The 24,288-nt window shown below is 46.6% G+C and overlaps 1 protein-coding gene across 1 annotated transcript in view; it reads left to right on the top strand.

The window, feature by feature from the left end:
* The window catches only part of LOC116951934 (dual specificity testis-specific protein kinase 2-like), a 53,044-nt gene that overhangs the window by 2,958 nt on the left and 25,798 nt on the right, over positions 1-24,288 (top strand). Inside the window, exons 2-5 of the mRNA XM_032970810.2 lie at positions 13,714-13,835; positions 18,163-18,211; positions 20,980-21,126; positions 23,151-23,233. Of these exons, the coding sequence (XP_032826701.1) occupies positions 13,714-13,835; positions 18,163-18,211; positions 20,980-21,126; positions 23,151-23,233 (401 nt within the window). The remainder of the gene's footprint in view (positions 1-13,713; positions 13,836-18,162; positions 18,212-20,979; positions 21,127-23,150; positions 23,234-24,288) is intronic.

Here is a 24,288-nt window from a genome sequence, read left to right as displayed (position 1 = left end):
AATAATACGAAGCAATGAAAAGCAAGGAAATCGGTTGTTTATATGGAGATCAATTGACATTTTACTGAGTAGTCTAAATGTTGAAAAACATTTTTACTGGTACTTTGTGATTTGCCCTAAGGTGGTAACAATGTGGTCGGCATTTTATATTACTTTCCAGAAAGGTTGGCGAGATTGTCACGTAAGTTAAGGGGGAGCCGGTTGAGATCGTCCCAATTCGGCAGTTCGGCGTTTAACGTAGCCCTGTCCTTCCCTTGATGATGCCACTGCTCGGCAAATGTGGGGTGGCAGGATGCTCGATAGCATGGAGAGCCATGGTGTTGGCATTGATGTCGGTGTTCCGATGATGATACGCATGGCTGTGTTAAGAAATAACGGTGCTGTATAATGTTTTGTATGACGATGCCTTAGGCTATATACCCTTTGCTTCCAGCCGTAAAAGTTTTGGATTGCGTACAGCTGGCACAACCTAAACACTTGACCCCGTTGGTTAGATTTTGGCATTTTAACTTGTTTGAAACAGGCCATTGCCGTGGAGAAGATGAGCAAGGGCAGTAGAATGGATTTGTGTGAAAAGTCATCATAGTTTACGAGGAATGTGATAAGTTGCGCCTCTGAGCAAAACCTCAGCTAGTTTGACCTAGTCTGGTATCCATTTGTATACTGTGATTTTTAAGGTCGTGTATTTGAGGTCTTGTGTGGCTATAGAGTTATCCAAATCTACGAAGAAAACAAACTAGGATTTTACAATGGGTACACCACAGTCTATTGGCGTGCCGCATGTGGCAAGATCAATTGTGGGTAGACACACACCTTTTCCCAAATGTTTGGTCAGCATGACAGAGTGGGCCAATTTCTCTCCAGAGGGGTTCCATAGAGTTCCATCTACTGGAGGCCCTTCCGCCAGCAGTGCCGTGAACAAACAATTGCAGGGCTGCACCATTACCTTTGCACCTAGTTGTCTTCAATTTTAAATTTGAAAGAAAAAGCAGCCACGACTATTAATAGAGCTTTCTTCTGCCTGATTTGCGGCTTTGGCAGTGCACGTGGCTGGCCTTGCTACCCCCTGCTGATGGACCTCCCACAGTTGAGGCAGCAGGGTTATGCAGCTGCACACTGTCAGGCATGAGGCAAGTTCACACCACAGGACATGCTCCAATCGGGCAGTTTGGCTGTGTGTTCCGTGCTAAAAATGAATTGCGTGCCCAAACTCTGGAGTGTGGCCCTTTAGCGTGTGCACGTGCAAGCTTCATTCAGAATTCTTAGCAATCTTGGAATTAAATAGAAATGTTTAAGGTCTGCATGGGGTCACCATAGGCACCTAGTGAATATAATAAATTAAAATATGGAATAGTCAAGTTCATAAGGTTGGCACCGGCAGAGCTGAAATCCCAGAGTGCATGTTTTCTGAGGCGCAAGCCACGCTAGTACTTGCTGCAGGTTGGGGACACATTCCAGCGGGCTTGCATATCTGTGTCGTACCTCTGCGAGGGGGTGGCTTTGCTTTTTGCACTGCACACAATGCACACGCTTTGAGAGTTTGCTGCAAGATTTTACATTTAGATAGCTACACCTGGCAGAGCCTCTCCTTTTACCAGCATGGCTAGCTCTTAACAATTAAACTGTTGTATGAATACAACCAGCCTATGATCAAATCACCCGTGTAATGCAGCCGATTTCGTCAGATTGCAGAAGCTAAGCAGTGTTGAGCCTGGACAATGCTTGGATGGGTGACCAGTATGCATAAAGCATGTGTTGTAGGCTGTTGCAGGGCATATTATCAGCAGAGGGCAGTGTAGTAAAATCCTTTGTTGTAATGTATTTCTATGCTCCCACGTTTATACTCCCAACCTTTGCCAACCCACACTGACCAGGTTGGTGAAGGTATGGTCAAATAACCCCAACGGTTGAAGAGGCCCTCATCCAGCAGTGTAATTTGATCTGGCCGGTTGGGATTAAGCAAAGCACACGCTGAAAATATGTTCCCGTGTATAATGTTGCGTGACCGATGTAACAAAGCAAGTATTTGGAGGAAGTTATGTTAAGGAAAATAAATCTGATCACCATTTTCAAGCTATACTTGCATGTTGGTAGCATGGTATCCCTTTAATGAGCCTGCATTTCAAGGTAATGAACATTGCAAGAGTCTTGTGAAATTACTAAAATTATGGCCTTAGGGCTGTTGTAGTATATATGCGTGGCCAGCACACACAGTTAAGTATTGCCTGTGTTTGATTTTGTCTTTTAAATGCAAATTCCTACTGTGCGGGTAATGCAAGGGAGGAGGAAATTGTTGACAAAGTGTCCGCGGGGCACGGTGTGGATCTGTTGCCGATAAGAGTAGATTAACCCTGCCACCTGTGACAACAACAACAACACACTGACACGTCTTGTTTTTTTCTAAGCTTCGCGCGCAAGGCGTCCGTATAATTTCTACCGCAGCGCTCCCGACACTTTACCCAGTGCCTGGTAATGCTACTACGTTTGTGTACTTTTCGCCCGTCGTCTCAAGCACGGTGGCATCCTGTTTTTTTTTGCTTTCCGAATGACAGTGGCGCTTGAAACGACGGCAGACAGTGAAGCGATCTTTGCTGCGCTTGCACGCGTGTCGCTACGAAGGAACGTGAGAGCACTTGCCCGGGCGGGCGGGCTGTGGCCTCCATTTGAGCGTGGCCCCCGTCACTCGATACGCGTTCAATGCCATTACACGTGAACAAAGGGCCCGGTGAATTTGTTCTCCGTGCTACCCGTAGCATTAGTATTCTGTATCTTCACCAGTCCCCCCCCCCCTTTTGTTAGACTTGACGTGTTATGAGTGATGTATTTGCAGCAATGTGTATAAGTTTGATGTACTTCACACACCCAGTTCTGAAATTACCTTTTTCTTCAATGGGACCTGGCTGGTGGCAATGATTTAACATTCCACAAATGTTTGAACGGGTCTGGCCGATTTCTATCTTGGGCAAGAGGAATTATTTGCATTTTTATGTTGTGCTGGCGCACTTAAGTGTCCTTATGTAAAAGAGTTGTTACGCACAACGTGTCGTTTTAGATTGACGGCATGACACCTTGCTATTTTAGTCTTAAAAGACCCTTTATCCTCGCTCCCTCGTGAGCGTCCACTTCAAAGGGAAGTGAGGCCTGAACACTTCTCGGCTGCATTTGGCTCCTCCGAAATGCTCGGTCCGTTGCACACCTTTGATTACGCGGCCTAGCACATTGGGAGCCTCGGAGAGCCCGCGCGATGATTAAAATTTGTTTTTGCTTGGATACCCAAATCTTCATTGCCCTTGGCCTTGACTCGGTCTTGCGTTGTCTGCCCATGTCCAGTCCGACTCGACGTAAATGGATTGCAAGTGTAAATAAAAAAGGAGGGTTGTGTTTTTTGTATGTGCAGGAATGTAGTTCCCCAGGGTCAGACAGGTCAAACTGAACAGGAGAAATTCGATGAAAGAAACTAAGCCTCATTGCTGCCTGTACAAGCAAAATATGCACACCTGGAAATCCTGCTCTGGTTCGTACGCATGCATTTGTCTACCGTTTTGGGATTTGTGCCACATACCAGACAGTGTTGTGTTGGTCGTATGGATCATTGCATTAAGATGAGAGGCTTGGTTTTTCCCGGTTGGTTTAGGCAGTAAAACCTAACTGAATGTTAAGGCACTTTTTCAGGAGATTCCTGCATTAGATGGTTGGACAATTCCACGAATTAGTGTTTGGCTTTAAACTTTTAGATTCACCAGCACTGCATATATCAGTTGTGTTTTATGCATTCTAGTAACATTCTGAACTCTACTCCCTTGACATCCTACAACAACAACACCAACTTAATCGTGGAACTTTTTTTGTGGTTTCTGCTTGCTTCACGACACGGCTGGCAAGCAATCTAGAGTCACTCAATAATACCTGAAGACAAATTAGTTTTAATCACGTCGCGGTGGTGAAAAATATACACATCAAAAGGACCAATCGATGCAATTTAATAACTCAAACTGCCAGTTGGATTGGCAGGGTGGATTTATACATTAGCAATGGGAATGTGAACTTGGCCGTGTGGTCGTCTATTCTGTTAAGCGCTCCTCCGCTTTGGCCTGCAGTGTTTGTTCGCTTTTGATTGGCAACTCCCGTTTGTACTCGGAGCTGGGGGTATCAGATCCCCAAAGGTCATTAAAGGCTAAATGGGGGGGGGAGGGAGTGCTGCGGGGGGGAGGAGAGCTGTGGGAGGGGTATCCGTCTCCCAGTGTTCATTACCAAAATAACTTCACTTATCCTGATAACGCTACAGGATCTGGGACTTTTTCAGAGTCGCCATGAGCAGGTGCCGTTTTGGGGGGAGATGGAGGTTGGAGGGTGGAGGTCGCGTTTCTCTGTTGGCCACATAGCCTCGGCGTGAACTGTAAACCGCAAGCCGTATGCAAATGTATCTCTTGGTCTTCCTGACGCATTCCGTTACGTTATGGGTCCAATAGTCACACGAGCACTATTAATATCGTTTTACGTCCAGACTCGCAGAGGCCTGTCGATATGGGCGGACATTTGAAAATGTCAGATACGTGAACATATATATTAAATTTACAATAAATTACTGGACAAAAATAAGCGCAAACTGCTTTAAAAACGTGGGAAAGTGCTTGACGGTAATTTGGGAGAAAGAGTTTGAAAATTAACGTCGAATTTGAGAATATCTATAGAAAGAGATAGTTCTTCTTTGGTTCTTTCGGTAAAGTCACGTAGAATAAGTATAAAATAATAAATTGATAAAATAAAATAACAATAATATTCTCACGACGTTTCGGCCACAACGCAAGTGGCCTTCATCAGGTGAAGGGATGAGACTGTCTGGTAGGACAGCGCTGGAGATAGTTGTGCCATATGCAAATACAGCGCTGAGTGTGGGGCAGTTAATTTGTCACGGCAGGTATGTGACGGTCCGTATTTGAGACGTACTATCGTTTGTTTATTCACTTGATGTACAGGTTACTGTCGATTATGGAGAGTAATTAGTGTTAGCTGTACATGGGAACCTCTCCCCAGCTTATAATCCAGGACTTATGTAAGTGTCTTTTAATTCATTGTGTGTATATATTGTGAGTGATGTCCGTGTTTTTTAAAACTGACAGTTTAGTATCATCTGCATTTGCCAAATAAAAGCCTTGGGGGATGGATGCAGTAACATTCTCTCATGGCCCTTTTATTCCAAAGATAGCTCAATTGGTGTGTTTTTTTGTGTTGACAGCTTTTCTATTTTTAATTCAAATAATGGGTTTTATGTTGGCCGCAGGAGATGGCTTATCGGCTCCGCTAGTGACGCCTCCAGAATGAAAGACGCGGCCCTCCATTGTTCCGAAATCGAGACAAAAGTGTAAAAAAAAACCTTGAATATGACACTGCACAAAGTTGTCGGCACAAAGGAGCTTGGGATATATTTTGTTTTAGCGGTCACGTCGGACAGCGTTCCACACGTGAAATTGTGTTGCTTTAGCGCCACCCATTGTGTGCATTGACTTGCAGGAAAGTGAAGCACTCTGGCAGCATTCACATTAAAGGCCTTTAGAATTGACTGCAGGGGAGGTGCATTCATTTATGAATGGATCCTGGGGGAAGTTTATTTTTTTTTAAACCGTGGTTGTGTATTATATCACTTTTTTAGTCCATGAACTATTGCGAATCCGTTGGTCGTTCATACGAGCTCCATAGGTTGGCGCCCAGTGGATGAGCAGATTATTCGGCAGCCATTTAGACATGCCTACTACAGGAATCTGGCCTCCGAAATCTGAGAAACTCGCCACACGTGTGATGTGGTGACGATATGCAAATGTTGTACATGGGGATAGAAAATATCATGCAAATTCTATGAAAATATTTATTTGTTGCCTTGTTGGCCGTGTGTTTTGGGTCATTGTCATGCTGGAATACCCATCCACGACCCATTTTCAATGCCCTGGCTGAGGGAAGGAGGTTCTCACCCAAGATTTGGCCCCGTCCATCATCCCTTTGATGCGGTGAAGTTGTCCTGTCCCCTTAGCAGAAAAACACCCCCAAAGCGTAATGTTTCCACCTCCATGTTTGACGGTGGGGATGGTGTTCTTGGGGTCATAGGCAGCATTCCTCCTCCTCCAAACACGGCGAGTTGAGTTGATGCCAAAGAGCTCCATTTTGGTCTCATCTCACCACAACACTTTCACCCAGTTGTCCTCTGAATCATTCAGATGTTCATTGGCAAACTTAAGACGGGCATGTATATGTGCTTTCTTGAGCAGGGGGACCATGCGGGCGCTGCAGGATTTCAGTCCTTCACGGCATAGTGTGTTACCAATTGTTTTCTTGGTAACTATGGTCCCAGCTGCCTTGAGATCATTGACAAGATCCTCCCGTGTAGTTCTGGGCTGATTCCTCACCGTTCTCATGATCATTGCAACTCCACGAGGTGAGATCTTGCATGGAGCCCCAGGCCGAGGGAGATTGACAGTTCTTTTGTGTTTCTTCCATTTGCGAACAATCGCACCAACTGTTGTCACCTTCTCACCAAGCTGCATGGTCTTGTAGCCCATTCCAGCCTTGTGTAGGTCTACAATCTTGTCCCTGACATCCTTGGAGAACTCTTTGGTCTTGGCCATGGTGGAGAGTTTGGAATCTGATTGATTGAGTGCTTCTGTGGACAGGTGCCTTTTTATACAGGTAACAAGCTGAGATTAGGAGCATTCCCTTTCAGAGTGTGCTCCTAATCTCAGCTCGTTACCTGTATAAAAGACACCTGGGAGCCAGACATCTTTCTGATTGAGAGGGGGTCGAATACTTATTTCTCATTAAAATGCAAATCGATTTATAACATTTTTGACATGCGTTTTTCTGGATTTATTTGTTGTTTTTCTGTCTCTCACAGTTCAAATAAACCTACCATTAAAATTATAGATTGATCATTTCTTTGTCAGTGGACAAACGTACAAAATCAGCAGAGGATCAAATACATTTTCCCTCACTGTAAATCAAATATTTCATTCATCAATGCATCGCAGCTATGCTAGAATTTTGTATTTCTAATGTAACTTTTGCAGTTCTTAACATCGTGTAAATGCAAGCTCTAAATAGAGAGTTATGGGCTAATGGATTACCATGTGTCTTGCTGTGTGCATTTTGTATGTTGAATTTCTTTCGCAACGTACGTAGCCCACCGTGCTAAGCAGGGGTGCGGGGGAACGACGGCAAACTAAGCACAAAAAAGCAGTTCTCAAAGAAATTAGTCTTCGGTCTCGATTGAACGCAAGTGTACATTTGAACCGGGACAGGAATACTCCCACCCCTGCCTCCGTACCGTGCGCCCTTTCCGTCGTGCCTCCACGAATCGTTGTTAACATTCCGCACGCTTTCGGTCTCCGACATTCGTTCAATTCTCTTTGGTTCTTTCAGTAAAGTCACGTAGGTGAAAGAAATAAATATTTAAAACAACTTCTAATCTAGAATTCGTTCAATGGACCGAGTGCAACAACCGCGGGGGAAGACCTGAGAGTAGCAGCTGGTAGGGTTACTGTTCGGGCAAATTGTCACGTGTATACCGTGCAGCAGCAGCAGCGGCAGCAGCAGCGGCAGCTGTGGAAACTGGTGCATGGTGGAACGCGGTGGTAGCGACCATGAGGTGGCATCAGCAGCCGCTGTGACCACGATGACGTCTTGATCTTGACCAAATGCACCGGTTACGTACACCTTGCTTCACCTGCGCATGCCAGGGCCCACCCCCACGCGATGGGGGGTACGAGCTTGTCATCGCTACAGCTGCGCATTCCATCTCCATAGGGACGTTCAGCATCGAACGTTCGACCCGTTTCCCTCTCCGTCGTCGCCCCCTCCGCCTTCTCCGTTGCCCACCTGTCCGTGACGCCAGTGTTAGTTGTACAGCTTGTGAAAAAATTAGCGCACTTTCCCCGATTGCTACCTGCGGCTCACCCCGAGGCTGGAACCTTCCACAATGGAGTGAGTGGCGACCTGTTAACTTTGTTTATTTTTTTTCCGGCGTTTTTTTGGATCGTCACTTTGTGCACCAAATGACATGGGGGGGAGACCCCTTTTGAAACGAGTCTGGTGTCGATTTTCAGCCCCAACAAAGCATGTCGTGCAGTCTGAATTTAGTGTGGGAAGTGAGCATTGCCTAGTGATGGCAATGGATAAACATTGAGGTGTACCAAGGCGTTTTCAGCTTCCAGTTACTGTTTAGTTTGTTTTTTCAGTGTTAGGTTTTGATGGTTATAAGTCACTGGTCGCCTTCAGTTTTTCGTCGTTCGTTTCTTAAGCTCAAGAAACAATGTAACCAATTGTTTACATCAATTGCCACTGGCTCTACAGCTTTTGGAAGGTATTAACATTTTTGTGTGCCTTAATGCTCTGGTTCAAGTTCATTTTGTTTAACCAGATGAGACACTCTATATACCGGGAGAGTCTCATTTGCAAGAGTGAACCTGATTCACCAAAATGACACTGGGTCATGACAAAATCACACACCGATAGTTGTTTTATTCCGTCCACTTTGTTTGTCAAGGAAACCCTCAATGAGTTTTCAGACTCGTTTTTATGAGGGTCCTACGTTGGCGATATTTTTGGCCACTTGCGGTAGAAACACCATGGGTACCTGCAGGAAAAACCCCACTCGTACGAGGAAATAAGTTTCCGCACTGGTGGAGTCAATCCCCACTCCACTCTGCTGCCTCTGACCAACTCGCCCGGAATGCGCCCCATCTTGTCAGATCGCGGCAGTGAAGCTGGTGTCAACCTCGCTAGTTTTTGGATGGGCGACCACCGTGCATAAAGCAGGCGTTAAAGGCTGCTGTTGGCGCGATGTTGTGTACGGTACGTCTGTACACCCCCCGTCCGCCTCTCACCAACCCGCACCGCAGAGCCTGGTCAAATATGGTCATGCAGCCCCCCACCGCAACCCAGACGGCATAGGGAGGCTATTGCCCAGCAGCAGCAGTGGATTGTACATGAACATGATCCCGCAGCTCCTGGCGGCTTTGGAAGTTGCAGAAATGTATTTGATCCGCCCCAAAAGCGCTCGGGGGGGAGGGGGGCCCAAAGCGCCAGATTACTTTTTATTTCAAGTTGGGTGATGGCTGGTTTGTTTAAGCAGGGAGGGCACGGTAAATGTGCACCGTGGATGATTAATGTTTGGCGTTGAGAAAATGTGTTCGCAAAACGTTCTGAACCTTCACCATTTGGGGGATTTAGGGACGTTAGATAAATACTGGAGCATTGGAGGTTTGCGCGACGGGCCGTAGAGTAGAAATGAAAAGCGAGCGGATCTCTTTGTGCGCTATAAAAGAACCGGGGTCGTGTGTCACGTGAGTCGCCGCAATCCGATGAACAAATAAATGGTATGCAGGCACAAACATAATTTAGCTTTTTTGTGATTTACAAGATCCTATGTGTTATATGTACATGTACAGCCCTTGTTTCAACCACTGCTGAATGAGGGCCTTCCTCGTGTCCTGGCGGTCGTGAAGGTCATTTGAGCATGCTTCACTCAGCTGGTCACCAAGGTGGAGAACATAGATGCTAGGGCATAGAAGTACAGTACAACAACGGATTCTGCTGCACTGCCCTCTGCTGACAAAATAGCCCCCCAGCCTTTAACAGACATTGATCGATGCGTTTGTTAAAATCGAGTGTTATGCTCACCATAATGTATTTACATGCGGATATCGGGTTCAGTAAAGTACTATTAATTCGACTTATATCGAATTGCATGAAAAGCTGTTTGAATGACGATGGAGCTGACGACAAAGAATAAATGACGCAGAATATACAGGACGGGAAATAAAAATGAGACTGTGCAATACAAGCGTGAAATACTTTTTTTTCGCAAGGTAACTTGTTGGTTCAGAGGTCAGAGTGATGACATCTGTTCAAAGTGTTGACCTCTGGCTTCAAATCCAGGTTTCAATCACCTGCGGTTGAACCTGGTTCTCAAGTGTAGTGGGTTGAAGGGGTCAGCCTGATCACCAGTTACAAATAATAAAATTAACAATAATTATATGCTATCTTGATATCAGCATCATGTGATATTTTGTTGCAGTACAGTCATGAGTGAGTTTATGGTGTTAGGCCGGTCATGAATGACTGCACCAAAAATAATCACATGACGCCGATAATACTATCAGGAAAAAATATATAAATATTGTAAAAGACTGACGCGTTGTTGAATCTAATCTTAACAGAGGCATGGAGGAGGCCTACCTTTGTACCCACCTTTTATCAGCCATTGATAAAATCGGCTTCATCCATCAGAGGCGTTATTTAAAACTTCTTTTGATGCCTTTGATCGTGTGTTATACATGGATTATTTGAGGCGGCCTGCCCATAAATAATTTAATCAATGACTGACTTTCCTATGTAGTTGTTTTGCATGCTTATTTAGAGTCTTGTGCTGTAACGAAACCATCCAAAGGCAGCTGTTTTCAATACCATATTCACGTTTGATTTAAAACACGTAGGCCACCGACACCTTTTCCGAGTTTAGAGGTTATGAAATGGTTCGAAAAGATAACTTACTCCTCTTCACTCCCTGTGCAGCATAAGGCCGCAAGAAGCCCATGGCCATGCCGGACGGTCTTTAGCAGCTTTCTTTGCTTAACCCCAAGACAGCCTCCCCCATGGTCTTTAGTTGGTTTTTAACGGTGCGTCGCCAGGTGGTCTTTGGCCTCCCACGTGGTCTTTTCCCTTGTGGTGTCCCACCGTAGGGCAGCTTTCGCTATGGACTCGGGTTCCATTCTCAGCACATGTCCCAGCCACCTGAGCCTTCTCTCTGTTACGTCCCGCGTTGTGCATCTTGAATTGGTCTCGATGTACAGGTGCCGGTTTGAAATCTTGTTTGGCAAGAAGATGCGACAAATTTTCCTCGGGCAGTTGTTGTCGAAAAGACGATAATAAATACTAATTGTGGTCAAAAAAAAAACCCACACATTCATGCATGCGTCTATTATTTTAAAACGAATATGGTATGCATCCAAAATAATATTTCTCAACCGTCAGGATGTTTTCTTTTATTTTCCAGTGGGTGTACAGTCGTCCATGTTGTCGGTAGAGTCCCGCTTAGCGCAGAACCCACCCCCACACCCAAAGTCAAGTGCAGTTGTAATCCTTGTATCCACGTGGCGTGACGACTTGTGAGTCCGGCACACACGTGAATGCCTCGGAACCATCCAGCACACGGCCCCAAACGCCTACTCAGTGCCGTCTTAAAATGTGTTATTTTGAGTTTCCGCATGATTTTTTTTTTACGAAAAAGCGCTTACCTTTAAAGGTAATTTATTTGTTATTTTTTGTTCCTTTCTTTGAACCTATATACGTGACTTTACCGAAACACCCAAAGAATATAGGTCATTTATAGCCTGTATCTTCATGCCCCTGATGTGTGTGGCCTGCACTGCATCTTTGTCCTGGGGATGGTGATGGCCTTTGGACTAATCAAACCAAAAATGGCGTTTGTATGTGAATGTATTGTGGGGAGCGGTAGTGCCGTGGTTAGTGCACTACCCTACGTACCCGGCGACCCGAGTTCGACTCCCCTTCGCCACCTATAACGAGTGGCTAATACATGAACCAGTTCTGGGCCTCGCCTAGGTCTCCTCAGCCTTAAATGAATACCTGGTGTGGTGTGTAAACATCACCACTGGGGAGACAAAGGCGGCCGGGCGTGATGCTGTGTCGTGCCGACCTCTCGACGCTTGCTAGCAGTACTTGCCCTCGCTGTCTGGTATGGTTATATGGGAGGATCTTTATCTTTGTATGAATGCTTGCGTACTTTTGTGTACCTTTGTTGCAGTGCCTTGGCACCCTTTGAGAGCCGAGATTGTAAAAGCTTTGCGATTTCAGATTTAATTGCAATGGTGGAATGTGGCTAAACGTTTAAACAAAGGTTGTTTTCTAGTACAGGTCTTTTTTATGGCACTGCACACATTCCATTGCTGTGAAGTGTCAATGCACATCGCAGTAAATCAATATGGTCATCGTCTTCCCAGTGAAATCCAGCAATTCGGAGACTGAGGGTTGGTTTTTTGCGTGTAAATGGTAAAAAAAAACCTCCCCGGAGGGCTTTGAGTTGGCCATGCAATGGAAGTATAGTACAACGTCGCATATCTGTAATACAGGACACTCAGGCATAGGCACGTGTAAAAAGATTAGATTTGTGAACATCTGTAGAAATTAGTTTTACCAGTCACAAATACTGCACGGGGTGTGAGTGGTTAATTGGCCATTACTGATATACAACGTTGCACTGTACAACAAATTGATTTATAAGCCCATCTGTGCGGACCTTTGAGTGTTATTACCACAATAGCCAAACAAGTTATTGGGCTAATGAAGGAGCCAAGAGTTTGGCAGTACAGAAAGTCGGTGTGCGACATGTTTGAACCTTTGTTATTCCCCTCTTGTGCGTGGGGTTTTTTTCACTTCGTGCTCAGGAGCTCTCTAGCATACAGAAACGCTCCTTAAGAGGAATAGGCCCAACGTCCCCTAATGCGGGGCCATCCTTAAATAAGTCTTGGTGCTCGGTGAGGCTTTCTTGTAAAAATAAATGACACTGTCATATTATTATTATCGAGTGAATGTCCACGAGACACGTTTTATACTTAGCTTGTTTTTGGTTAGCCGCCTTAGGTGGAGGGCTACGTGTGTCTTGGAGTAATATACAATGGCGCGCTATCGTACAACCCGGTCACCTTTATATATGAGCAGGCAAGAACCGATTGAGATAAATGATCGCTTTTACATGGAGCTAGGTTATACATTTTAATATGGCCAAGACGAGAAAAAATAACTGCTTTTCCTCGTCATCCCATCTTAACTATGGCACGTAGACAAGACGAGATGGCACAGTGTCACACACTGTGCGCCCTGGATTAGGATAGTAGTGCTCGGTTTGAAACTTCCTACTGAACATTGAACTATTGTGATGGCCAACCTTTAAAACTATAAACCCCTTCTTCAGATACACCCGGTGTTGTAAATATTTCTCAAACCCACTAAAGAAAAAGCCCTCCAATTGAATGCATTCGGGGTAATAAGTAACCTTGTGGTTTCAAAAAAATTAACACGGTGCATTCTGACTTATTTGTTTGCCCAGTGACTAAACATTCCGCTGCCTCCTGACAGGCCGGGTGGGAACTTTAGCAATCATCCCAGGTTACAGAAAGAGTATGTGTGCACTCGCATTGACCTTTGGGTGGAGCGGTGGCATTGTGGTTAGCAACTGCACTGTCAATCCCAACAACCTGAGATTGATTACCGGCCACGGCTCACAACCGCCGGCAAACATCTGAATGCACCTTTTTTATGTACCTAAGGTTAAGGTGCAAGTCTGGAGCCATTTGAGTGGAAAACATTTGATATGGCTGTGAGCCTTCTCCCTTGAGATAAGGGTGCAGCAATGGAATGTGTTGCTCACATCACTGTTGGCGGAAATGCCCTCCACTCGAGGGAGCTCTAGAGAGCCACTTGATAGACTTGGCTTTGAAGGAGTACCTGGTGTGGCACGTAAACGTCAGCACTGGGTATACCGACGCTGGTCGGGCGAGGTGTTGACCACACCACCTGACGCATGCCTCCGCATAACCGGCTTTCATAGGTGTTCGCTAACAGCGCTCGGCCCACCACCAGCCTATGGAGGCTGCACGGTGGGGATCTTTTATCCTTGCATTCATGTTGACGTGTGTGTCCATTCAGGTGCGAGACAAGGGCACGGGGAAGGTGATGGTGCTGAAGATGAACATCCTGAGCAGCAACCGTGGCAACATGCTCCGTGAAGTGCAGCTCATGAACCGCCTCTCCCATCCGAACATTCTCGGGTACGCGAACCCCCACACCCTGCATCCGGTGAGGTGCAGCGCGTGTACGCGACGCAGGTGCGGCGCTTGTACGCGACGCAGGTGCGGCGCGTGCACGCGTGCAGGTGCGGCATGTGCACTCGTGCAGGTGCGGCGCTTGTACGCGACGCAGGTGTGGCGCTTGCATGCGTGCAGGTGCGGCGCATGCACACATACAGGCGATTATTATACGAGTCCGTGAGACCAGACCAGATATTTCACTTGTCGGCACCACCTGAGGTGGCTTCACTTTAGCAGTTCCAATTCATTTATGTGGCCAATAACAGTGAATTGTGTGATAGCCATTTGATATGAGCGAGTTCCCCAATACTATGCTTGTGTTAGCCGTGGGAATAAATCGGTGCGACTGAAGTGTTGCTGCCTTAAACGGTACCGATTTCTGCTCTGGCCCATGAACTATACTGAGCTCTCTTGATTTTTTTCAAATTAGTGTTGCTGAGCACATGCCCCAAAGGTTCCAAAATGCCAAGAGGCCAGCAACGATGAGCACAACTGAAGGTGTAAAATATCGGATTTCATACGTTTCTCCGATTGAGCAAAGGTTAAACATTGTAAGGGAAGAAGTCGAAATAAAAGTGTTATGACCTGCGTTGTGGTGATTGAGTGGGTGTGTGTGTGTTTTTGTGACCTACAGTGTGGTGGGTGAGTGTGTTGTGACCTGCAGGGTGGTACGTGAGTGTGTTTTTGTGACCTACAGTGTGGTGGGTGTGTTGTGACCTGCAGTGTGGTGGATGAGTGTGTTGTTGTGACCTGCAGTGTGGTGGGTGATTGTGTTGTGACCTGTAGTGTGGTGGGTAAGTGTGTTGTTGTGACCTGCAGTATGATGGGTGAGTGTGTTGTTGTGACCTGCAGTGTGGTGGGTGAGTGTGTTGTTGTGACCTGCAGTGTGGTGGGTGAGTGTATTGTTGTGACCTGCAGTGTGGTGGGTGATTGTGTTGTGACCTGATGTGTGGTGGGTGAGTGTGTTGTTGTGATCTGCAGTGTGGTGGGTGATTGTGTTGTGACCTGATGTGTGGTGGGTGAGTGTGTTGTTGTGATCTGCAGTGTGGTGGGTGATTGTGTTGTGACCTGCAGTGTGGTGGGTGATTGTGTTGTGGTGACCTGCAGTGTGGCGGGTGAGTATGTTGTGTTGACCTGCACTGTGGCGAGTGAGTGGGTAGGTGAATGAGTTTGTTGTTGTGACCTGCAGTGTGGTGGAGGTTGAACACTGTGGATGAGACTGAACAGTCAGTCTGGTAGTTCGGGTCATCTGCACGGGTGGAAGAATCAACGAGTCGAGTTCACGGGAACAGTAATTAGGGTGGCGGTGATACAAATTACAAGGAGACGACTTACCGGCGGTAGTTTTGTAAGAGCTTCCATTGGCACGGTTCCACGATTGCTGGGAACCGACCGCGATTGGTTGCTATTCCTGGGCCAGACCCTACGAGTCGGCATTCCCATGATAGTTCTTCAAGGCTGAACCGATCTAAAGCCAGGCATGGTCGGCAGAACATGCTGCACACATTTATCCTGGATGGCTCAATTTAACTAAACAATTTTTATATTACCAGGTAAGGCCAACTGAGCTATATAGCTCTTTTCCAGAAGCAAACTGGCCACAAATGATAGCTCAACGAAGTGACTTATCATGTGGACATTTATAGAAACCAATTACTACAGCGCTGTCCTCCAGACAGTCTCGCCCCTTCACCTGATGAAGGCCGCTTGTGTTGTGGCCGAAACGTCGTGATTTTTTGTTATTTTATTTTCACCTACGTGACTTTACCCAATAGAACCAAAGAGTACTGATAGCATATTTGTTTTGTTTGCTGTCACTGTCATCTGTAGGAGGGAGGGGTCTATTGGCGTGCCTGTGTCCTGCACTCACGTATAGACCCCCCCCCCACCTCTTGACGCGGATATGAATGTGCCTTCCTGGTTACTGACGTAGCCCTCCTAGTTTTAGACACTCGTCTATTGCTCACGCCTGGGTGTGTTTGTGTTTAATTTGTACGGTCACGCTTTGACGACATATTTTGTGTACATTACGGCTCATTGTGTAACGCCGGCCATAACATGTAACAGATGACGTTTTTTCCATCCCCTTCAAACCTGCCATTTCCTGTGATTGCAATCATTCCTCCGAGAGTTGAGTAGGGTATATAAATAGTGAACACTTGAATATCACGAAATCCAGGCAGCTTTAAGATAACCGTACTTGCCCACCTTCGTGTGGCATGCAAGTGTTCTGAACAAAAAACTTGCATGCTTAGAGCACCTGCTAATTCATAACGAACTGACATGTGCTTTTATTATATTATTGCTCATTATTGTTTATTTGGGTTAAACATGGCCCCAACATTTCAGTTTGCCACTTTTACCAGCATGATCTGGTAATCCATGGCTGATGAGACTCAGAAGGTCAAAACCAGCCCAGGATTTTGTTTGCTGAAGCACATGCAGCCTGATAATATTGGTCGGCATAGCCAACAGGATGATGGACCAAGTGTGTATTTATTTATTTGTGTACGGAGACAGAACGGCTTATTTATAATATAAAAAAACTGCCATACTAAACAGACAACCCAGTTGTACATGGTTTTGGGTGCTTTAAACAATGTTCACCCACCAGTGCATTCGCACGAGTAACCCAACTGCCGATCAAAAGATGCAATGCAGCCCACACCATGGCAGGGCCCAGAAGGTAAAAGGTTTGAATGACCTTCACAGGCGAGCTGTCTTTTTTTATTTTTACAATGTAAAGTTGCAGCTAGTTTGTTCGGACAAATAGGTCAGCTTCCTTTGAAACAACAACAACACCAACCCTTAGCCGTGTCTTAACTCGGGGCGGCAGGTCGTGATGTGAAACAAAAGACTTTACAAATACGAGGTTTTGTCTGAGCAGCGTACGTACTGATGGCACATTCTCGGAGGCGGAGTGATGGGGCACCGCTCCGTCAACCCACGACAAACCCGAGTTAGATTCCCAGCCATGCCTAACGTCGGTGAACGAGTTGTGATCCCTGCCACCACGCCCCCAGCCACCCCACGCTCCATGACCGATACGTTCTGCTCGGGAGGCCTTTAATCCACCCGGGAATTGATAAAGGGGCTGTAAATTAACGCCCTGAGAACGATTGTGCGCCTTATTAATTTAAATTATAATTTAATTAAAATACAACTATTAATCGCTATAAGTTGGACTTGAATTTTGCGTTAGGAATACATTAGTTCGGGTCCCACTGGAAATAATTAATATAAATCCAATTGCATGCTTTATTTGACTCTACTTGAAAAAGTTTACATTTGCTTTAATAAGTGGCATTGAAGTGTTCCACACTAATCCTGCCTCGTAAACGCCGGCAATTAATGCAGTACGAGGGCTTGTTGTTTCATGGACACAATTTGTGTCCATGAAACATTTCAGATTATAATGGTCTCTTTTGATATTGTAAAATGCCTCCCGTTGGAAAAATAAAATAAATTTCCCATGAAAGCTCCAGAACTGACACCTTTTCACTTTCGCTCATGACAAGTATTTAAAGCACCAGCGTTAAAGCGTTACTGGCCGGGGTCCTGGGAGGTCCTGTGAGCAATTTTTTTTTTTTGCGCCTGGGGATTTAAATAAGCGTTGACACATCATTTCCCCGGATATTCGTATCCCCGGTAGACGGTGAACAAAAAATTAGGCCACAGGGGGCTTTGGCTGCCTTGTCCGAAGACCGGGAATGGTTAACACCGCCAACAAAGCCGTACAGAACCGCTGCCCTCCCATGCGTTCCATAATAACGCACGGTGATGGCTGTCATGTCTAATGTCCGCTGCTTGGCACCGCAATAAGGAAATGCGCTGCGTTGGAGTGGAGGGGGGCAACGTGAAGAAGTACCAAATAATTGCCGTGTAGTCTCACTTCAGCGGTTAGAACTAGCGTAAGCTGACGGGGGACTCTGAACGTGTCCCTTTGTCCTCTAATGATGTTTGTGTGTTCTCTTGGGCTTTAGTCGAAACTGCAGCATAATCCATGGGGATGGTTGAGCCACATGGGCTTCGGGAACATTTGTGTCGTGCTCGTTTTTCAAACTGATCGCCGTGTGTGGGTCTGTGTCATTGTGCCCTAGCCATTAAGATAAGTCGTGTTTCCGAATAATGGCCAGGTTACCGAGTTGTACTGCACATCCTAAGAGCCGTGCACATTCTGTGAGCGATACAAGGCGGCAGTGGCCTGACAAAAGTACTCTTTTATTATCATTTTTATGAGATCGTTACATAAACCACTAACTTGGGATCATCTCCCTTTTCCTTGCAGGTACATGGGCGTTTGCGTTCACGAGGGACAGCTGCACGCGCTAACGGAGGTAAGACACAGAAGGAGCCTCTGGAATGTCGCGATTGGGTAGCCCGTCCTACGGACGGGGGTCACGTGACACTTGAATAACACTCACCTGACCCCTCAATTGACATTCGTCACCGATGTCACACAAAGACAAAGATCCCCCATATAGCCTTACCAGACTTAAGAGGCACGTGCTGTTAGTGAGTACCTATGAAGGCTAGTACGGCACACAAGGGGGTGAGTGACCAGCACCATGCCCGGCCGCCTTTGTCTCCCCAGTGACAAAGTTTAGACACATCGCACTAGCGTCTCAATTGAAGCTGAGTCGACCTAGGGGAGGCCCCAGGACCAGTTCAGATTATATTCACTGGTGTAGGCCAAGAGGGAGAATCGAACTCGGGTCGCCGGGTTCGTATCACAGCACTCTAACCACTACACTACCGCTCCCCACACACACACATGCACCACTACTCACCAGCATTCAACTCGCCCTCACCAGTTTCTGAAATGTTGCAGGATACCCTTTGCAAATCACCCCCACCACCTCCCCCCGCCCCCACACACACTCCTTCCCAATGGCACACACCTATCCGATTTTAATATATAAGATAATCGGGCTGAATGATTTATCAAAGGTGATAAAATATTAATTCGATGTCGCTCGCATGAGTTACTTATTATAAGCTTTTGAATGACCCCACCGTCGTTGAAATTGGTTGAGCGGTTGGGCAGGAGTGTTTCAGAAAATGGCTCCAACTTGGGTTGTTAATCGCTTATGAGTTTTTGGATGTTCGTTTACAGAATAATTTTTCAGCTCCAAAAGTCGTGGAATTGATCATCAAATCTGGTTCAACCTGAGTAACAATATAATCGATTGGCACGCTAAAGTGTTCAAACATTGGTCATGGTTGTCACATGATCAATGTGATTGGTCATGTGACAACCAATGGCACGTAACCTATATGCAAATATATAGAACTTACAGCACTTTGTCAGTCCACTGCTGGATGAATGCTGTACCACCACTCCATATCAGTCATGAGGCTTCTTTCATCATATTTCACCACACTGATCAGTGCTGGTGACAGTTTGTAAACCTATGATATTTAGGTTTCTTTTATCGTTTTTCTGTATGTGAATATATCAATAACACTCATATACTAAATTAACAACCATGAATCCATGCACACAAAAATGCATGTTTACATACTGCCTCCTTATTGTACACACAGCCACAGCAACAAAAACAGCTCATTGTAAATACGTGGGCCTGTGTATTCATGACCTGCTGCTTCTAGTTATTTTCAAAATTCTTCGTTTGTGGCACTGGTGGCAAATGTGCATTTTTTTTTTGGTGTGCCGTGTGCAAGCCGAGTGAGTGATCCCCCCCACCCATAGAGAGGTCATTTGAGTATAGCCGCTGGCTGCACACGCATGCACTTCTAACATGCCACGGGGCTTCGTTACACTCCAGACTTTAACTGTGCCTTCCAATTTGTCATGACGGGAACAGGGCTTCAGGTTCATTTTGTTTAACCGAGCGAGATTTCGGAGACCAGGATGAGTCTTATTTGCAAGAGTGACCTGGGGCATTTGTCTTGTCAGTTGAGGGTGACGATCGCTGCGTATAATCCCAATTGAGTGATTTTGCAAATAATTTTAGAATTCAACAAATTTGGACCATTGGTGCCATCTTGCAAATGACGTCGTGGTCATCTTGAACGTCCACTGTCCAGCAGATGGCCAGCGTAGTATAATTACGGCGATTACGCCCGCGGTAATAACGATGGAGGCCGCTGGATTTGAACCAATGCAGCGTGACGTTTCACCAAAGTCGTCGCGCTTCATTGCCGCCTGCCTTCGAGGCTCGAGTCGCGGTCGGGTGTCCTGAAGGCTTTCGGTGACATCGTTGTTTTCATTGCCTGGGGTGGTTTCTTATTTTCAACTCTTGCCTTTCAACCGAAGGTTTTTTTTTTCTCTTTGTACGTTCAAGTAATGGTATGCCATTATCAATTATGAATGAAATGGTCGAGCGGGCGTCTTACTTAAATGCTCATAAAGGTGTTTTGTGGCGGGTAGAGGGTGTGCGAGTGGTTGTGGTCGGTGTGCAGTCTGAATTGTGCATTCTGTGTGCAGTTTTATGCGAGGGCGTCCTGAATGCAATGTCTCGGCATTTTATTTATTAATTGAGCGCCTGTGCTTTCGCGCCAAGCCGGGCGGCAGCTTCATCAATTGCAGAATGCGGTGTCATCCTGAGACCGCCACTAAGCTTGGTTAGCGGAGACAGTCCTCAACGATGTGCGTCATCGTCTGTCCTCTGCACCACGGCTACAGTTGGAGTTCTGAATAAACGGTGCCTGTGACCAAATCTCCCGGAATGCCGCCCGATAATAGTAAGATCTCGGAGGCTGAGCAGGGTTGGGCGGCGGTGCGGGGAGCACCACGACTATCTCAAACGGTACTGGGCCTCCCCTTGGTCTACTCAGCCCTGGTGCGGTGCATTAAACCGCACCACCGGGGAGACAAAAACCGGGTGTGGCGTTGGTCACCCACGCTCTCGTGTGCCATGCTGGCCTTCACAGTTTCTCGCCAACACCACTGTCGCAAACAATATTTGTATAGGCTACAAAGGGGGCGATCTGTGCCTTGGTACGTGTGACGACCAGAACCCTTAGTGGGCGGTGCCCATCGTAACCCGTGAGAATTTTATTGCGTTATTTTATTATTTTATTCTCATTGTATGTGACTTTACCGAAAGAACCAAAGAAGACCGTGGCTTTATGTTCACAGTACGTCAACGGGGGTAACCTGGAGCAGCTGCTGGACAGCCCCGTGTACCTGTCGTGGTTGGTTCGCATCAAGCTGGCCCTGGACATCGCGCGGGGACTCAAGTACCTGCATTCGAGGGGCGTCTTCCACCGTGACCTCACCTCCAAGGTGCAGTTAAGCGGTGCATCGCTTGCGCGTGCAGTAAAATAATTTTCGACGTTGTGGAGGATTTAATTAATGAGATAAATAATTGGACTTATGCTTCATGTACCTGCGTCTCCACTTTAAAAAAATAAGTGTTCTTTTTTTTTTTTACACGTCCCATCAGCCGCACGGCCCTCTGAAAGTGCAGAGGTCCCATGTGCACCGCCACCGCCCGGCTCATTTTAGGGTGGTGGAGGTGTGAATCATTACATGCCGAACGCTTACCTAACGCACCTGCGTCTGTTTGTGTTGGTGGGGCAACAAATAGCGTGTTCGCCTGCCTCACAGGATGGATACATGTTGGCAGGGCGTGGTCGGGTATGGAATCTAATCCCGTTGTAGGGCAGGCGCGCGTGTGCGTGCGCGTGTGTGTGTGCGTGCGATCCTCTATGCTTCAGCGAGCTGAATCTGCCTGCTTCTGCAGTCCCTTTTGTTGCCTTATCATAACCGAGCAGGGCGTGGGGCCGCCTGTTTGTTTTCTGCACATCCGTACACGTTTTATGTTGAGGGATGGCCGCATCAATTGCGTCGCGCCGGTCTGCTCTGGAAGGTTTACAACGTACGCGGGTTAGAGACATCAAACTTGACCGATCCGTACTTGTCTTTGGGTTAGATCGCGTGGTAGTTGTATACCAAAATTCTTGGCCGTTAACCTTTCAACCACCCAACAAGATTGTTACATTTACAAAGATGTTATCTGTACGTGCAAATCTATTTATCAAATTGTCACCGGTAAAGCCCACCTGTAAATCTCAAGGATTTTGACATACATCAAACTCAAAACCAAATACACCTAACTGTATTGGCTACGAAAACCAGTTTGTACATTACCTTCTGTATTACGTAGATTTAAAAACACGGTCGTTGACAAAGAAAATGGAATTGAATCTAAAAGTGTGCAAAGGAGCGTGGAGAGATGCACGATTGGACATGGACTGAGAAAACACTCACGTTAGAGCTATCCCCGAGTGTTGAGAAGGTTATAATCGGGCAGGGCCGCGTCTTCGGACATGCCATCGCCCCAAGCAGGAGGGGGGCGATGGCCGGCGATCGGGACTGACGACGGAGTGGCAGCCAAAGGAGGGACAACGCTTCCGGGGGGAGGTCCATCGCGGAGACGGAGCGATGAGACCCGCTCGAGATGGATTGTTTTTATCGCGAGACGGCGACGGCTCGTGGTTACCGGCATCTAGCAGCGGATAGACCATTGCCGGTGACGGTGGTGGACGTGGTTAAGGACAGCAAAGGCGGTGGGGGGAAGCCGTCGCCGCTGGCTAAGAGGTCAATGAGGCCGTTTCTCTACGCAGAGACACTGCGTTCACAGGCACTTGCAGCCTTGACTCTTCCAGAAAAAAAGTTGCGCTGGGTGGTTTTAACGACTGTGGGTGGGGGGGGGGGTCATGGCTCCTTGTAACGCCCAGTGGTTTTCGTGGTGGAACAATCAAAAGGGAAGGAAAATAATAAAACGCCCAATGTCCACCGGGAGTATGGAGATTAGACGTGGGCGGTGCTTGAATGCCGGCGGCGAGCTTGCTCGTTTGTTTACTTGCTCCTTCTATTTTCTTTACAACATTTTTTGCAAGTTCCTGTAAAAAAAAAAGAATACCTATTAAAATCTTCCTTTCACAACCTGGCCCCCCCCATCACGATCACTCCACGCTCGTATAAATGTTCTGCAACGTTTCAAGAGATTCGGGAACATTTTATCACTTGCTTTTTTTTTCCTCTCCCAACGGTGGCGCATAACTTTAACCGTCAGCGAATGAGAACTGGCAGGGACATTGACATGTTAATTGTCTACGGGGCTCCTGCGTGCGTCTCCTTGTGTTCGCAGGTGTTGCGGCGCTGCGGTTAAACGCCTAATTCAATTCGGGGACATGTTACGTAACACCTGTGCTGCCGCCACCTCGCGCGCTCTTGCTTCTCGGCTCCAGAGTTGATCGTGCAAAGTCTGTCTTTTTTTTGCGTTTGTTTTCTGGCGATTGCAGAACTGCCTGATAAAGTACGACGATAGCGGCTACACGGGCATCGTCGGGGACTTTGGCCTGGCTGAGACGATCCCAAAGTGCAAGTAAATAACGCCACCAGGACACACGGCTGTTTTTTTACACTCTGTGATCACGGCGTGATGAAGTATGGTCAAATAACCTCCCGCACCCCCACTCAACAGCTGCACAGCATTGGGAGGCCCTTCGTTCAACAGTGGATTAATTAAGGGCTCTATGTGTACAACCACAAGCCACATGGTTATAGTGTGTGCGATTACTCAGTCACGCAAAGTTGCCATTTCAAATACCGGTCAGAGCTCATCTCGGTCTATCATGCTTGCAGAGGTGGATAAAATCAGTACTCGTGCTCCAGTGTGTTTTTTTTTGTTTTACCGCCGTGATGTTCAGCATGATGTCTGACGCTTTGCCTTTGTTTGAGCTTCAGGAACTGATTTAATTTGGTTTGCCGAAGGTTGAGAATACAAATGAGATGGTAAACCGACGCAACCAATCATTGATTCTTGAATTAAATCTTTGCCCTGGATTGCAACCGTTGATAGCATCGCTGGTTGTTTGAATCATTACACTTCTGTGAGCGGTGGCACACATCTCATTTTGGCAGGAAACACTTCTACTCGGAACATTGGGGGGGGAAAAAGACTTGCTCTATCCCAGCCCGCAATGAAAACTCTCGCGTATTGCCAAGGAAGTAATGTATATGTAAAGGATTACATGCTTCAAAGTGAAGGAGTAATTGCAGGGACTCTGCACTTTGGTAATGACCCACAACTTAATAACCAAACTCACTTTAAATGCACTCGATCTTATCAGCTTACACAAGCTAAGCTGTATTAAGCCTGGTAGGCTTCACCGGGGCTTGCCAGGCGTTGTTAGGATGGGGCTGTGAAGTTGGCCAGGAGATAGCAGCGCTGAGTGTTGCCCCCTCATATGCCCCAGTGGGTTTTCTCCGGGTTCTCCAGTTTCTTCTCGAATATGAAACACTCATCGGCATGCTTGGCCATACATCCCAATGCAGAAACCTCCTTCCTGCAGGAGAGTCTTGATACTCGGTGAGGTCTTTCTGGGTAAATAAATGGCATTTTTACTTTGCCATTGCCTGGCAATCAAATCGCCCCAC

Source organism: Petromyzon marinus, chromosome 44 (assembly GCF_048934315.1).
Source record: "Petromyzon marinus isolate PM22_M1 ecotype Great Lakes invasive population chromosome 44, UKy_Petmar_22M1.pri1.0, whole genome shotgun sequence".
Lineage (NCBI taxonomy): Eukaryota > Metazoa > Chordata > Hyperoartia > Petromyzontiformes > Petromyzontidae > Petromyzon > Petromyzon marinus.
Note: the sequence above shows the minus strand (reverse complement) of the source record. Positions and strands in the feature narration are given on the sequence as shown.